Below are 16,410 nucleotides of genomic sequence, written 5' to 3' on the forward strand. Positions count from 1 at the left end.
AAGGTTGTGAAAGCAATCCCAAAGTAGTAAATAACACATAGAGCATAGAGCACCCAAGACTGGCTCCATAGGTAAAGATGGGTGAGTCTTACAACATTTTAGTTATCTAGACTTACTGTATATATTCCTGTGTGTGTCATTGCACGTCATTGTCCACTTGGAGATGAGAACTTATGAACTGTTTCTCTATTAAAAATTTGGGTCTGTCTAGTTTATCATATATGCATATATGCATGTACATGCGTAGATTCAAGCTAGATTTTGATATTATACAAATAGTTTCATTTTAATTATTGATTTTTCATATCCAGAGCACATAGATAAGGTAAATAAGAATAATTATAATAATTTGACTCCTGGGAAGAGTTTGATGTGTGTCTTCCAAATGGCCTCTCTGATGACAATAGCTAGCATTTTCGGAGCACATACTTCTGCGAGGCATTTTAATAAGTGCGTCACAAACATCAGTTCCTTTAGCCTTACACAGCTGTATTAAGTTCTCATTGTACAGATGACTGATAGATACTTGACAGTTGGATACAATTACCAAAGCTGGGATGTTCAACTGTCCATTTTGGATGCAAAGATAGAACTTTTTAATTACTATACAACATAGCCTCCTAAATAAAGATAAATGCTTTTTTCTACATGGGCTGAAAAGGAATTCAAATACATATATTATTCTAAAACAATTCTTTCTGCTCAGTCTATAAAAGATAGAGGCAAAGCCAGGCAAAGGTGGTGCATGCTTTTAGTCTCAGCACTTGGGAGGCAGATGCAGGCAGATTTCTGTGAGTTCTAGGCCAGCCTGGCCTAGAAGAGCTAGTTCCAGGACAGCTAGGACTGTTACACACAGAAACCCTATCTTGAAAACCCAAAATAAATAAATAAATGAATAAAAGATTGAAGCAAAGGAAAGGCTTCGTGGCTCACCTTCCATGTAATTACCAAATTGTCGGGCTCTGTTCCTAGTCCTTCCACTGCCACGGGATTTTGATCTGGTTCTAGAAACAAAGCCATCACACACGAGTAAGCTTTGGCTCTCTGGAAGGAGTGGAAAACCCTTCTGTTTTATGTCAGGTCCTTGGGTTGCAGCCTTACCGGCAGCCTTGGTCAGGTATTGCTCCGATGCCTCGCTGGGCACACTCCTCCCAATGTTGTTCTCTGCCATGACTCGGAAGGAGTAGTTCACGTATGGAGACAGCTTCAATTGCGCTGTGGTCTGTGTTCCAGAAACTTCAGCCTGGTGATGCCATACCCCTGCTTCATGCATTGTATCTTCATATTCAATGATGAATTCTGGCCATCACACAACACACACCACAAACCCAAGATGGTGAATTCAGTCAACTTAAGCACAGGCTGCCAGAGATAATTCGTGGCAAGCAAGAGTAGCCAGACACAAGTGATTTTTTTTTTCAAGAAAAATCCTGTTAGGATATTGTGAGTTCAATACTTAAGGATGTGCAGAACTCAGCTTAGTTAAAACTGTTTAGACCTTACTCATATATTCTGATGGGAAATTTAAATATATGAATCACTGTAGAAAGAAGTAACTACAGAAAAACAGTTAAGGAGCTGGTCTTCACTAGGAAGATTGACGACAATCTTTTGTTTGTGACACACTCAGACCTCCTGAGAAGTGTACATTGATACACTTCTATACAGGATAATAGAGAGTATCTAAACAATTTTAAACATGCACAGCCTTTGAGGACTTGTACTTCCCACAACTGATTTTGAACAAACGTACTTACCCATGTGGTGTAAAGACACACACAAAAGAATCCACATTGCTGTATGATTTGCAGGGGAAGCAACTTATTTACAAACAAGCCAAATGCTTTCCAGTGGGGTGTATGTAGCCAAAAATGGTCCACACAGACACCGTGGAATGCTCTGCACCTGTTATAAATGAGGGTGTTCTATATGTGTGGGAACGGATGTATCTAAGTGCACCATGACACGGAACTGAGCAGGAGAGTGAAGAGCACGCACTGAATGCTACCCCTGTTTAACAGGATAAAGACCTGCTGGAGAAGACACAAGCAGATGGGCATGGATTTTCTGTTAGAAGGTGCACACTCATTGAGAGTGCTGTGGTCTGAGGAGCTTACAGACATGAATGGGAAGAAGACACTTTTTAGAGGGTACAGTCTATTCTGCTAGGATGCTGTGGTGTACCATGTTTTTTACCTTTATGAAAAATAAGGTATTTAGGCATATCACATGCTGCATGAAGTTGGCTTGAGGTACTTAACATTTTCTGCATGATGTTGCTGTGTCTTATTGTGATAATGCCATGCTTCTGCCAAGTATTTTTGAATATATCTCAGTGCTGTGGTTCCTTCCACACCTCAAAATACAATTGTGAGGCACTCCCTGCCCTGCTAAAATATTAGCCATGCTGGGGCTACAAGAAGTCTTAGGTGGGTGGGAAGAACCTGTCCAGTCCACAGACTACAAAGCTACTGAAGTGAAGTCCAGTGGGGCTGACAGTGAGCACTTATCTCCTGAGGCTGAGTGCCAGCCTGGACCGAAGGAGCAAGTGAGAGGTGTCCATAGGCTCCTTACCGTCCCCCTCTGGGCTTGTGACTAACCAGTCTGCAGCATCCTGTGACCCAGTAGGAAGCTGCTACTGAGCTGCATCCTTCCTAGTTTTCCTTTCCATCTTTTATGCCCTTTCTTTGTCCTTCTGACTATTGCTACTCCACTGTATTCAATTTTATTTGGTCCTCTTGAAATCAGCTAATTTTATTTTCAAATGTTCTCTGTATTGGAAGTTTATACTTCCTTTCCAATCTCTCACCGTTTGTTCCCGTTATAGTGTTCCTTTTCATTTCTCCTCTTTTTTTAAAACCCAGCTTTAATTTTCTCCTTTCCATTCTTCCATCCTTGACCGCATTCATTTGACACTTCCACTGTGACTTGATAACTTTATCAAGCACTGCACATTTATTTTGCCATTTTGCAGTGGGTTTTAATACTTTCAGTGTATTTCCTGTACATTTTGATGCTGTTGCTGAAAGTCTGCTGTCTACCCTCTGAGCGGTAGTGGCTGTACAAACTTAATCCCCCATGTGAAACTAAAAGAGACTTTCACTCAACGGAATCACCAATGGCAACAGAGGCTATTGCCACTCTGCTGGAAGGTGCAATAAATCAACATAGCTATAATTTTGGAATGATCTGGAAGAGCAGTTGGTCTTCCTGAAGCCCACACTTGAAGATAACAATGTATTTCAGGTTCATGACTGACTACGGCTGCTCTCTTGGGTATCTCTGTAGTTTTACAATCAAGCTTCGAAGCCTATCTTCTGCTGAGTTAATGAATGTCTTTGTATCTGCAGGCCTTGTCTCTCATCTTATTTTATTCCCTCTGCCAAAGTCATCAAAGTGAGGCTCTGCATTGTTGAACGTGTCATTTTGTAGCAAAGGGCAATGGGGGAAAATCCACTGACTGGAAGTTAAGGACCTGTTGTGTAGGAGCAGTTCTCTCACAAACTGTAGGTCTGTAATAGAGCACCAAGATGTTTCCCAGCGTCTAGACTGGTCTCTCAGCACCTCCTAGAAGCAGAGGACTAAATGAATGACTAACAAGATGCATCTCTCTACTGACTCTGTGCTGGGTAGTTTTATGTCAACTTGACACAAGCCAGAGTCGTCAGGGAGGAGGGAGCCTCATTGAGAAAATGCCTCTATGACAACAGGCTGTAGCCAGGCCTGTAGGGAATTTTCTTAATTAGTGATTGATGGGGAGGGCTCAGCCCATTGTGGATGATGCCATCCTTGGATTGGTGATTCTGTGTTCTATAAGAAAGCAGGCTGAACAAGCCATGGAGGAGCAAGCCAGCAAGCAGCATCCCTCCATGGCCTCTCTGTCAGTTCCTGCCTCCAGGTCCAATGATGAACAGTTATGAGGAAATATAAGGCAAACAAATCATTTTCTCCCCAAGTTGCTTTTGGTCATGGTTTTCCATTGCAGCAGTGGTAATTCTAACTTAGGCAGTGGCAGACATAGAAGCTGATTCTTCACAGTCTTAAAAACAAATGAGAGTGTGTTTGCTTAACTAACATTTTCAGGCGTTAATTAATTGTGCCGGAAGCTAGAGCCAGGAACAACTCCGTTGAGGAAGGGCATCATACTTTGGTTCTTACAGCAGTAATGAAGAGACTGCCAGTAAATGCCTTTGGAAGAAATTACAACAGTATATCCTAAACTTGTTCTGGATACGGCTTCAGGAATGGCCATTAGGTTTACCAAGTATAAAGCAAAAACACCACATACTTGTAATGGGGCTATTGTTGTCATCGCCTGGGGTCCATGTCAGCTGAACGCTTTTGTCAAGTTGATTGGTCAATTCTAAATCAAAGGGAGGATTCGGTACATCTGGAAAGCAAACACACGCAAATGGCTCACTGTCTTTTTCAAAGGAAGTTTTCTTCTTTCTTTGTGATGCTACGCACAGAGGGACGCCTTAGAGACACATCACTCTTATTGGTCAGTGAGCATGCAATGGAAAGGAAAGAGACACAGCTGAGGTTGCTGAGAACGCTGCACACCCAAGCCAACCCATCATGGAGCTCTGTTGGCTTGCTTTTTCAAGATATACAAAATCGTTGTTTGCCAAATCCACTGAGGCAGTGCAAGGGTCCTCGGCACACTCAGAAAGGAGCACAGGCGGAAATGACATCAAAGCTTTATTTCAGACAACACAAGGGAACCAGAACAGTCAAGGATGAGGGACAAATGTGAGCAAGCGGCATGCGCTGTTCAGAGGCTTCTCAGCATCCTGAGGCTAGGTGGGAAATGGATCTGGAGGTAGCTAAGGACTGTTTTTAGGGTAGGGAGCTCTTCGAATGCACAGACACATTGCATGTCTCGACAGCTGTTGGGACAGAGGTCACCGAGAAACACAATGAGCAAAACAGTCTAACCTTACAATACACTATAAGGTTTTAAGAAATAATTGACTATGGCAAATAAAGCCCATGATAACTGACAGCCATTTTCCTTAAAGAAATATAATGATGGGACAGAGAAGAGAAAGCGATGTTCACAAGGGTGAAATTATTTAACAGAAGACAGAAAAAGAAGACTCATTAGTTTACCGTAAATGGGGGCTGGAGTTGGAGTAGGAGCTAGAAAGGACATTAATATAAAGGATTTTAATCAAAATTAGTGATGGAAACACGGAAGAAGACAAAAGCAACCCAGTATTTTCTTTTAATTAAACTCTCTACTTAGCTTAATGTGAGGTGTGCACTGACAGCAGGGTGGTGACAATTTAGGAATACCCCCCCATTCTATATTAGAGGTTACTTCCTTAATTTTCTTAAAAAATGTTGCTTATATGAACATCCCCCATTTTGTCAGAGAGCATATTTATATGGAAATTGTCTCCTGAAACACCCACCCTTGCAGTTCTGAAACAACAGCAAACAAATGTTCAACACCTGGAATGTTCTTCAACTCCTAATACAGATGACCTGACTGTGTTTGTTTTTGCTCTTACCGACAACCCTCAGCACAGCGCTGGCAGAGACGCTGTCCAGTGTCGTGTTGGCCGCGCACGTGTAGGTCCCGCCATCATCGTCACTGACATCAGTTACCACCAGATGATCCTTGTCTACGGAGAATCTGTAAACAGAACGCACGTACAGCAGTTGGAAGACGACAGCCTTCCCAGCAGGCAAGGGTCTCTGAGAACTTGATAAAGGAGAAAGATAAACACTTCCACAATTAGAGTGAACCCCTACATATCACATTAGTAATAAACCTGGAAAACATTTGAGCTGGACGGATATTAACTCTAACAGGGTTTGTCAGGCTGATGGAGCAGCCCTCTTGGGGTCGGGACAAAAATCATATGGTATACCATAAATCCAAAAGTCCAATTGCTGTATGCCAATTAATTTTTTAATTGATCAACGTTACTGCTTGCGTCCTGAGGTGTAATGGGTGGCTCCATGTTTTCCCCAACTAGAGTGCTTCAGTCAGGCTTCTGTGCTTATTTCGTTCTGCTCAATTTCCATCAGAGTGCAGAATTTTTAAAAAAGTTACTATTTGTGGCAGAAGTGTGCTGTTCCTGTTTACCTCACATGTTTAAAGGTTACCATTACAGAAACTAAGTGAAAAGCATTGGGGGCTTTCCTGTCACTAGATCAGCAATCTTCACTAAGAGATTTTAGAGGTTGCTTGCATCATGCATGCAGCATTAATGTTTGGTCCCAAGGAGGCTACATAATCTATCTTCTAAGTAATTTTTAGTCAAACCTCAGCTGATCTAGCCGATGGTCATTTCTTCATATTCTCTTCTCTTTACTACCTAGATTTCACATAGAAAATTGACCAGGTGGAAACTTGTACTTTGGACACATGGAAAGAAAGGCCATGATGTTGTAGTGGGGTCATTATCAAGCAATAGGGTACCATTTAGTTATTCCAGGTTTAGGTCAGAGCAATGAAACCACAGAAACCATCTCCATCAGAACAAAGCATTCCTAGCACTGGGTATCACTTGTGTCCACTCTAATGGCTAAAATCACGCATGCAGCTGAATTCCTAGGTCACCAAACTGAAGGCCTCAGGTGGAAAAACGCCGTGATCTTCCTTCTATTCCAAGCTACAGGACTGAATGCACCCCGTTAAATGGTTCACTTGATTTTGATTTTCTTTTCCCTCTGCAGGTGTTAGGTTAGAAGGGAAAAAAGTAATTCAATATCCAAATTCAAAACCTATAATCTTTAAAACACTGGCAGAGTCAGGTGCATTCCTGACTCTAGAGCTCGGATATCAGCGTGTGTGTGGAGTGCAGAAGAAAACATCTGCTGAGACTTCACCACTCAAATTATGCAACCGCGGTTGTTGTCCAAAATCGGGAGGGCGTTTTCCACCCCGATTTCACAGGAGATCAGCACACAAAGACCCGCATTCTCAGGCTCTTCTTTCAAACGCTCAGTGCCCTTTCAGTTCTAAGCATTTACGGTAAGAGGAAAAGGCTGATCTCATAATTTTGCAGACAGCTGACTTCAGACACTGAAAGCATGGTGTCAGGGGCCTTTTGACACAAGAGCAGTCTCCAGAGAGAAGGAAGAGGGACGAGAGCCTCTTGAAATAAATACCTTTCCTCATTGGGCAGCTCTCCATGGTCCTTCAACCACATGATGGTGGGGATTAAGGTATGGTCGTGTTTCACTTTGCATTCAAAGGACACTTTGCTCCCCCTCTGCACAACCGCATGTTCGGGTTGCTTAATGATCCTGGTTGGATCTAAAATTCAAAGTTTTGGTTATCCATTTTGGCAAAGCAAAGAATTTGCTCTGTGTCATATAACACTTGAAAATGCTCATCAACTCTGTCTTACCTTTGATTTCCAAGTGAACTTCGTTCTTTGCCATCCCTAATTTGTTTCTTGCCACACAAGTATACGTCCCCATACTATCCTTTTGGGCCACAGGAATTTCTAATGTTCCATTATCATGTAAAACATAAATGTCTTCGTGAAGGGCGCTTCCTTTGGTTCCTTTAAACCTTCGTTACAAAAGTTACAAGCGTGAGGATAAAACACAGCAGAATGTGGTCTGCAGCAAGGGTCAAGGCCAGCGACATTTGGAAAGACTACAGAGATGAGATTCCGCTTATTTGTAAAGTGGGGACGAAAACACCTGTTGAGGGTTCACTTTTCAAGTTACAAAATCAAAAACGTTGCCCAAAACCTGAAGGGTTTTCCATAAGCACACTTCTGACATGTCAGAAGAAAGGAAAAGAAAACACACAAAACGGCAGAATACAGAAATAAGTGGAGTCTGCAGAATTAGAAAACCAAAATATGTGTTGCAACTTTTATGAGATACCTAATTTAATAAAGATATTACTTATTTTATCCTTAAGGAGATGATACAATAGGGAAAAGTAATATTATATTTTCATACATTTTTTTTCTCCCATTGACCAAATTTTAAAGACATTTTGATTTCAAGACTCAGGATGATACTCTGAAAGTTCGACTAGCAAATGTCCAGGCAGTGGAAAGAAAACACATATGTGATGTGGGCGTAGAGACAGATGAAAAGGATCAGACGAAGTCAGTCTGAGTTGTCCCTCTCAGCACCTTCACTAGGACGTCCATCCATCCACGTTTCTCTTCTCTGAGTTACGGTTGGGCCTGGAGTGACTTCTCTTTAATCCTTCACCGGCTGTCAATCTCATCCCAGTAGCGGATGGTCGATACGTACCTGCTCTAATTGTAATCCACACACTCTCAGCAGCGGCCCATCCTCCTCCTGTCCTGTCCAGCTCTTCTAAAGTAACCAGCTGAAGGACACCTACCAGGACTGGTATGTGAACATGGATGGACAGAGAGGAGGTGGGGGGACACAGGAGCTCTACTGGGCTAATAAAGCTCCAAGCGGCAAGTCCTCTCTCAGCCCACGCAACCTCTCTTCCAGCTCCCTGCTGCTTTTAGATTTGTTTTCTTATTTTACGTAAATGAGCATTTTGCTCAGCTATAGAAATGTGTACTACATGCATGCCTGGTGCCCCGGGAAGTCAGAAATGGGTATAGAATCCCCTGGCACTGGAGTTACAGAGAGTTGAGAGCCACCCAGTTGGTGTTGGGAACCAAACCTAGTTCCTTTACAAGAGCAACAAGTATTCCTAAGCACTGAGCCAACTCTCCATCCCCAATCCCATGCTACTTTATTATCAGGAGCATGCTTCCTAACCAGTCCTTCAGCCACTATTCCAGTTCCAGGTAATGTTCATGGCATTGTGAAATATGGCAGCCTTAAATATTAAAAATCATTTCCATACAGTTTTAGAGTTCATAGAGCATTCTGGTAGTATGCTTGCTACATATGTGCAAGTGTTTATTATACCCACTGAGTGGATAGTTAATAAATATTTAAGAAAGAGTAAATAAATTTAGTTAACTAGTAATGTGATGAATTGTGTATTGCAGTTTTCCTGTTTGTTTTGTGAGACTAAAACCAGACATAGTTAGAATTACAAATCAAAAGAAAAAAAAGGCAGCTACTACTTACCACTCAATGGTAGGCAGAGGAGACCCAAAGAAGGCACAGTCTAAGAAAGCAGGTCTGTTTGCGATGACCTGGTACAGTATGTTTGCAGATGTGAGAATTCGAGGTGGTTCAGCTAAAACATTTTAGAAAGGTATAGTAAATACTAAACACATATTAAGTTTGCAGTGTCCTTATCCATTTTGTTTTAAGATCATGAAAGTCTGTGATAAAATATAACCCACATGTCTTTTCCCATATGTTCTGTATCTAGTAGTCACTCAAGACAGAAGAAACACCCCCTGCGTCATGCTCAACATGCTACCCAGGGGTTACTCAATTACTGATTTGCTTATTTGTGTTTCTTATGCTGGTCAATGAAGGATTCAATTATATTTATCTTATGACACTGGTTATCTTTCAGTGAAAATGCATTTATTTAATCATTTTATCCACAGCAGTCTCTGTCAAAAAATTATGCCATGGCTGAACGACTGACCTATCATCACTCTAGTGGGCAGGGATGTTTGGGACACATGAAGAAGGCAGGGAAAAACCAGGTGGGAAGTGTGGTTTCTGGAAAACAGAGGGGACTAAAAAGCCTTTTACAGCCAAGGAAGCAACAGAACAAAGAGAAAAAACATAGACTGGGAGAAGGTAGCTGCTCACATATGCCCGATGTAAGACTAAGACACAAAATATATAAGAAACTCAAAGAGCTCAGTAGTCCCAGAAACCAAACTGGTTTTTAAACTGAACAAAGATCCAAATACACATTTCTCAAAAGAGGACATACAAATGGCCAACAGAAATGTGAAAAAATGGTAACTATACTAATTATCAAGAGAAACACAAACTTCACTATGAATCACTAACACCTGCTAGGATGCCTGTTTTCAAAGAGACATAAATGCTCTCTTTCAGCCTTGTAAAGAAGGGGAGCTGAGGCTGGAGAGATGACTCAGCAGTTAAGAGCACTGCTGTTCTTTCAGAGGACATAAGTTCAGTTCCCAGCCCCCATGGCAAGGGGCTCACACCTGCTGTAACCCCAGATCCAGGGGATTGGATGCCCCTTTCTGACATCTTCAGACTGCCACACAGATGTAGCAGGCACCCACACAGATTCACAGACATAAATATAAATAAAAATTGCTTTAAAATATCTCATATCTGTCATACTGATGAACCTGAAAGACATTGTGTGAAACAAAACAAGCCAGACTCAAAATAACACATACTTGTATTGATCTTACTGAAATATGAAACCTGAAGATGTTGAATTCATAGAAAGAAAGCATGAGAAGAAACTCAGATGTCAAAGCTGCTTCCTCAGCATCCCCCAATACCTCAATTGCTGAGCTTCTGGGGGACTAATGGCCCTTCCTTTATATATGAAGAAAAATGCCAAATATCAGTTGGCTTTCTTATATTAGCTTTGTTTGGAAAAGGAAAACAGTATCTGAAAGAATTCAAGTATAATTTCTGCTACCACAAGAACAATACTTACATAAAATTTTAAAATGTAGCTTTTGGTAATGTTACTCAATATGAGAGATGTAATGCTCACATAAGCCAACCATTCCGGAATATGCCCAAGTACATCACAGTTCCTTACAGCTCTTTGAGCATATTTTTACACATGAAACAATGATTATCTGTGACTTGGATAAGAACTAAACATTATAATCAACCATTTAGTTTTTCTTATAGGAATTGTGGCATTTTTGAACTTGTCCATTTCTGTGGTGCTAAACGAGAATGGCTCCATAGATTCGTATATTTGAATGTTTGGTTTGCAGTTGGTGGAACTGTTTGGGAAGGATTAGGAGGTGTGGTCTTGTTCAAGGAGGTGTGTCACTGGGGTTTTTGAGGTTTCAAAAGTCCACACCATTCCAGTTAACTCTCTCTCTCTCTCTCTCTCTCTCTCTCTCTCTCTCTCTCACACACACACACACACACACACACACACACATCATTGTTATCTCAACATGTAAGCTCTCAGTTATTTCTCCAGCACCATGCCTATCTGCCTGCTGCCATGATCTCCACCATAGGGATCATGGACTTTACTACCCTCTGGAACTATATGCCTCAAATTAAATAAATGCTATCTTTTATAAGTTGCCTTAGTCAAGGTGCTTTGTCACAGCAATAGAACAGTAACTAAAAAGTGTGTAAGGATGGAAGAGTGGGCATACTCACTGCTCATGCAAACAAACACTACTTTTATTTTGAAGGTTTTAAAAGTCTACCCACCAGTGAACAGCCTATTCCTGCAGCAAAGAATCTGTCATATAAAACCTGTATGAAGGAACTGCAAGATCAAACCAAAATGGTCCTTAAGGCAATGCTCTACACACTTAACCTTCCCTGCACTGCCCATTTCTCTAGTGCTGACTTTGTAATCACTAGCCCAAGTTTTTTTGTTTTTTTTTTTTTAAATTCCAGTTTCCTTTCCATTTAAGTTCTCTCAATACAGCACTATTGTCTGCTAGGTTGGTGAACTCACTAGATGACACCAGTCCATCAAGACCAGGAAGATTTGTTTTGTCTTCATCTCACATAACCTCTCAAAAGTCTTTGGCACACATTTGTTAAGTTTAGTTTCTAGTACCATTTATGGTGGTTCTCACCTGCTGGTAATTTCAGTTCTAGGGGATTTGAAACACTCTTCTGACCTCCAAGGACACCAAGAGACAAAGTACTCATATACATAAAATGAAGAACAAGGTTTTCAAGAAATTTACATTACAGTAGTTTACTTTCTTTTGATGTGTCATCTGAACAATGTAAACTTTTATCGACTGTGTAACATGATTGTACATTTATCACTGAACTCAGCAATGTGGACAAACCAATTCTTTTCTAAATATCTTGTGCTAACTGAAAGACTGAAGGCCAAATTGTATGAATAAATAAATCATTGAACTGTTTTTCTAAAAAAAAAAAAAAAAAAAAAAGATTTGTATCTTATCTACCCTTGTATATTCTCTGTAGCTTGAAATACTATGCACTGCAAAGGCATAATGCATTTTCGATGAACAAGTAGAAAACATTAGCAGTCATTAATTTAACTTAATAATACAGGGAGAACTTACCAAGCACATTTACAAATGCATTTGCTAGCAAATATCCATATTCATTAGAGGCATTGCACTGATAAACCGCACTCAATCTTTCTTGAACATTTGAAAAAATAATAGTATCACCATCTATTTTTCTGCTGGGATCATCAGGAGCAACTGTTTGAATGTAAAAAAAGAAAATATAAGTTTCTTGCTGCTTAAAAGATATATATTAAATGGATAAATCTTGAGATCTAAATTACCTAAACAGAAAGGAAATACAAGCTAATCTACATAAGTACAAAGAATCCAAGTAGAGTTTAGTTAACACACACATGCAGGCAAATACGCACAATGTTCATTTAGCCTTGAGTGGATGGATTGATCTTCAACAATGAAGACTGCTTTGAGAGATGCAGAAAGCAAGCCCAAGTTGGGCAAGATGAACAAATTCGGGTGGGGGGGGGAACCACCATGATGTTTATAAAAAAGCCAGCTATTTAAAAGGAGGGAAGTTTATTATCAACAAATGGAGAAATGTGCTGGCTTGTTCAAACCTGCCGTCTTCGAGGACCTATTCTGGAAACCAATAGATGTATAAACAGAGGCATGCCTAGAGAACACGTTTGTCAGGAACATGAGGATATCCACTTTCCTGTTGTGCCCACATCTGGGGCTGAAGGAGAAATCAGTTGTATAAAATTTCTCTTAAAGACCCTTTCAGCCAAATCCCTCAAGTACTTAAAACGTGTTAAGATCGGAATTGATCCATGCTGAAGCTGGGTGAAACTGGCTGCGTAATGCAGTACGTGAGAATTTAGTCCAAAGCAAGGCAAACCATGGACAAGCGTTGTGCTGTGATACAGGAATTTCCTTTCAAATGCTAACCCCTAGACCATGTGCCCACATTATTTTAAGGGAACATTGTTTTAGCATGCTGACCAAAACCAAAGTAAATAACAGTATTCCTCCCTCTGAAACTGCACATGGCAACCATAACTTTGCTTTCATTCAAAACATATTTCTTTTTCTATGGTGACCAGAAAAGGTTGTGTATCACTATAATGACTCTTCATTATCACTTTGAAATAAAAGTATCTGGCTCACCTGAGGCTTATTAATTCACTTTAATGAAAATAAATCCAGCTATAGCTACTCTCCTTTGTTTTATGTGCCCAAGCATTGTGCTCATTCATTCTGTAACAGTTTTTACTAATACAATTTATAGCAAATCTACAACTTTGGAACAACACAAAATTCTCAGCCTCATCAGATTGGAAGTCTGATGAGGATCGCACCGAAGTAAAGTCCCAGTCCCAGGAAAGCCTGCTTCTTCTTTGGGTTGCAGAGGAATCCACTTCTTGGTCCCGTCTGTTTTCTGGAGGATTCCTAATTTATTAGTCCATATTTTCCCTTTTTTTCCTAGCATCACCATCAGTGTCATTTTTTTCTGTTCATTCTTCCATAATCAGGTTTTTGCCTGACCAAAGCCCAGAGAAGCATAACACCTTTGAGGATTCATGTGATGAAACTGGGACCCAAGCAGATTCATCAGAATCCCCAAATTAGAAAACTCCTAACCACATGTACAAAGACCCCCTTTGCTCTGTAAGGTGACATGTTCACCGGTTCCAAGGATTGAGATGCAGACATATTTGTGAGACCTTATTGTAACTACTGTACATTTTGACTATTGTACCTAGAAGCTAACAGTTATTTAGATGTTCCAGATGAGAATAATCTAACAACAAATCATAAGTTGATCTAGAGGACAAGTTCTTACCATCCAAGGATTTTTAAAACTTCAACTAGCTCCCAGGGAGTAACTAATGCTTTTATTCCTGAAGAAGTATGATAGGTAGTTTAAACTTAGTTTCTAAACACTAATGTTACAAAATTCGTGTCCAAAAGTTTGGCAACAATCAATGGCTGAAGTGTAGAATCATCTTAGACACATTTTGTTCTGCTATTAATAGGGTATGTCAAGATTCTTTGAATTGACTCCTTAACTCACATTTGTAATTTCTGATTAAAATTTCCTTAAGAAAAACATTCTTCCCAACAGAATACAAATAGAAGCCATAATTTCTTTAACAGGATATAGATTGTATCAATAAATAACAGCAGAGGACATATTTTACATTATCCCAGGAAGTGATATACAAGTATAGCCAACAGTCATGGATCTGAGAGTGTGGTACACAGCAGCGAAGCCCTTGTTTTTTATCCTGGATCGCAAACCTTGTATTATTGGGCTTTCTGATGGGCACACTTGAAGGAATGTTCATCTACTGCTTTAACCAGGCAGGGTAGAACACAGAGCAGCACCCCTGGCTACTCTTGCTCTGTGGATTATTCTAAGCAAATGGACCTAGTACTTGGACAATGATAGGGCTGTCTAGGGGGCATTTGGAACCCATTCTGACTGCACCTCTGAAGGTGTGCAAGGCAATGAAGAACAGTAGTGAGCATGACACACTGTCAGAGCACAGAGCCAAAACTCTTAGCACGGGAAACAGACCACAGGATGAGACCACAATTTCCCCAAGTGGAGATGCATCAACCCACAAGCAAAACACCCTGTAGCCCCAGGTTTCACTTGTCCTCAGGACCAAAGGCATTTGACTATAGCCACCTCATTTGTGCTCAATGGAGTGGTTTTCAGATACTTATTTCTGGCATAATGTTTGGGACTGAAACAAACTTGGACCTGAGTAGGCAGCTCTCTTCGTGAAGATCTGCATTATGTTTTCTTTCTGCAATTATTCAAGAGAAGCAAGTGAGCCTAGAAACAGCAGCAACATATGGTGGCTCAGTTGGTATCTGGGCACGAAATAGAGTCACTGCTGCAGAGCCATTGGCAACCTTTGGATGTTGTGTTCTGGCTACTGGATGGGAAGAACTCGCCAACTAGCAAACTCAAATCGTCTAAAGGAAAACTAATTAATTTCTAGGAACGACCAACATCATTTGCCATAAATAAGCACCAAAGAAAGAAATGTAAGCATATACATCGACATCTATAACTTTAAGCCCCAAGGGTGAGTTTCTAAAAGTGGTGTGACAGCCTCCAGAAAACTTATAAAAAAATATATTTCTCCTGGAAGGAATGGCAAAGACTGTAAACTTTTCCAATTTTGGAATACGAAAATTAAAAAAATGATGTCTTATAAGTACTGAGTACTTTCAATCTCTAAAATGTTTTTATATCAATTGCATAATTTTACGTTTAGAATGATTACATAACTTCTTTTAAGAACTTCATGAAATAGGTCAACAGATAATATTAAATACATTTTAGATATGAAAATTATAGACAGGAGCATTTAATATTCTGTTTAATTATAGTAAATTCAGACTAATTTAATAGTTTGAAATTAATGTTCTAGATTTCTGGTTTTAGTCGACTTTATAAATATTTCCTGGAGTATGAACAGTTCAACATGAAGCAAAGCCAAGCTTTGGCGAAGAGCTGAATTTCCCTTCTCCTGGCTATTTTATCCTAACAGGTCCTGCCAACAGAGCCCTTCACCTCCCAGAGAGGGGGATGGGAGCAGCTTTGACGGGATCTCGAGAATATTCTGGGTTAAGCCTCCATTCTGCTAGCTGAATTCATGTATTACTCAAACACAACTTGTAATTGTACTAGGAGGAGATCCGCTCTTTCTTACCAAGTTGGTTCTTTTCTCTCCTCAAATCTGAGGAGCCTTTTAACAAAGGGTGAGACTTTTATGTGTTCCAGGACAAAGCAAGTTATAGACTCTCTCACTACCTCCTGGGACAGAAACAGGGATTGTGGGGTGTTCAGAATCTCGGCCTTGGGGACCACTAACAGGGATGGCACAGGCTCTGGTGCAGAAGGTAAAGGGGAGGAAGAGGAATGGAGGGACACTTGCTCTCTAGCAGAGCCAGGAAATGCTCTTGCTGCCAGTTATAAGACAAGACATTTTCTCTTTCTGGTCCCAAGTTCAACTTCACACTCTCTCAAGCACTCCCGGTCATATCTGAGGTCTCCTGTGGGTCTCGTGTAGCTACATAATTTCTGACCACTATAGACTGTTGAAAAATATTTTGGGTGTTTCAGGGGCGAATTCTGTATTTAATGTACTTGTTTGTGTCAAGGAAGTTTTAAGTACTCGGCTGACCTAAATGAGACGTAGTTTGAGAAGTCAGTGAGAGATGCACCCAGGTGCTTTGGAGTTAATCCTATCAGTTTTATAAAGCTGTAGCTTCCAGGTCTGAAGGCAAGCTCAAAATCAACACCACATTTTGCCAGCAGAACCTAATCTAACCTCCATCTCACCCTGATATTCCTAAGTTTGCA

At 40.5% G+C, this 16,410-nt stretch overlaps 1 protein-coding gene across 37 annotated transcripts in view; it reads right to left on the reverse strand.

Moving 5' to 3' along the window:
- Nrcam (neuronal cell adhesion molecule) overlaps positions 1-16,410 on the reverse strand; it is a 255,166-nt gene that overhangs the window by 28,521 nt on the left and 210,235 nt on the right. For 29 of the 37 annotated variants that reach the window (XM_085697700.2, XM_085697699.2, XM_085697702.2 and 26 more), the window contains 9 exons: positions 12,120-12,263; positions 9,046-9,157; positions 7,368-7,534; positions 7,126-7,273; positions 5,517-5,641; positions 5,113-5,142; positions 4,289-4,390; positions 1,102-1,299; positions 934-1,004 (listed from right to left, as the gene is read on the reverse strand). In XM_085697700.2, the coding sequence (XP_085553826.2) occupies positions 934-1,004; positions 1,102-1,299; positions 4,289-4,390; positions 5,113-5,142; positions 5,517-5,641; positions 7,126-7,273; positions 7,368-7,534; positions 9,046-9,157; positions 12,120-12,263 (1,097 nt within the window). The remainder of the gene's footprint in view (positions 1-933; positions 1,005-1,101; positions 1,300-4,288; positions 4,391-5,112; positions 5,143-5,516; positions 5,642-7,125; positions 7,274-7,367; positions 7,535-9,045; positions 9,158-12,119; positions 12,264-16,410) is intronic. The other 8 variants (XM_048415552.3, XM_085697705.2, XM_085697703.2 and 5 more) reach the window with 1 other exon arrangement.

Source organism: Myodes glareolus, chromosome 11 (assembly GCF_982192425.1).
Source record: "Myodes glareolus chromosome 11, mMyoGla1.1, whole genome shotgun sequence".
Taxonomy (NCBI): domain Eukaryota; kingdom Metazoa; phylum Chordata; class Mammalia; order Rodentia; family Cricetidae; genus Myodes; species Myodes glareolus.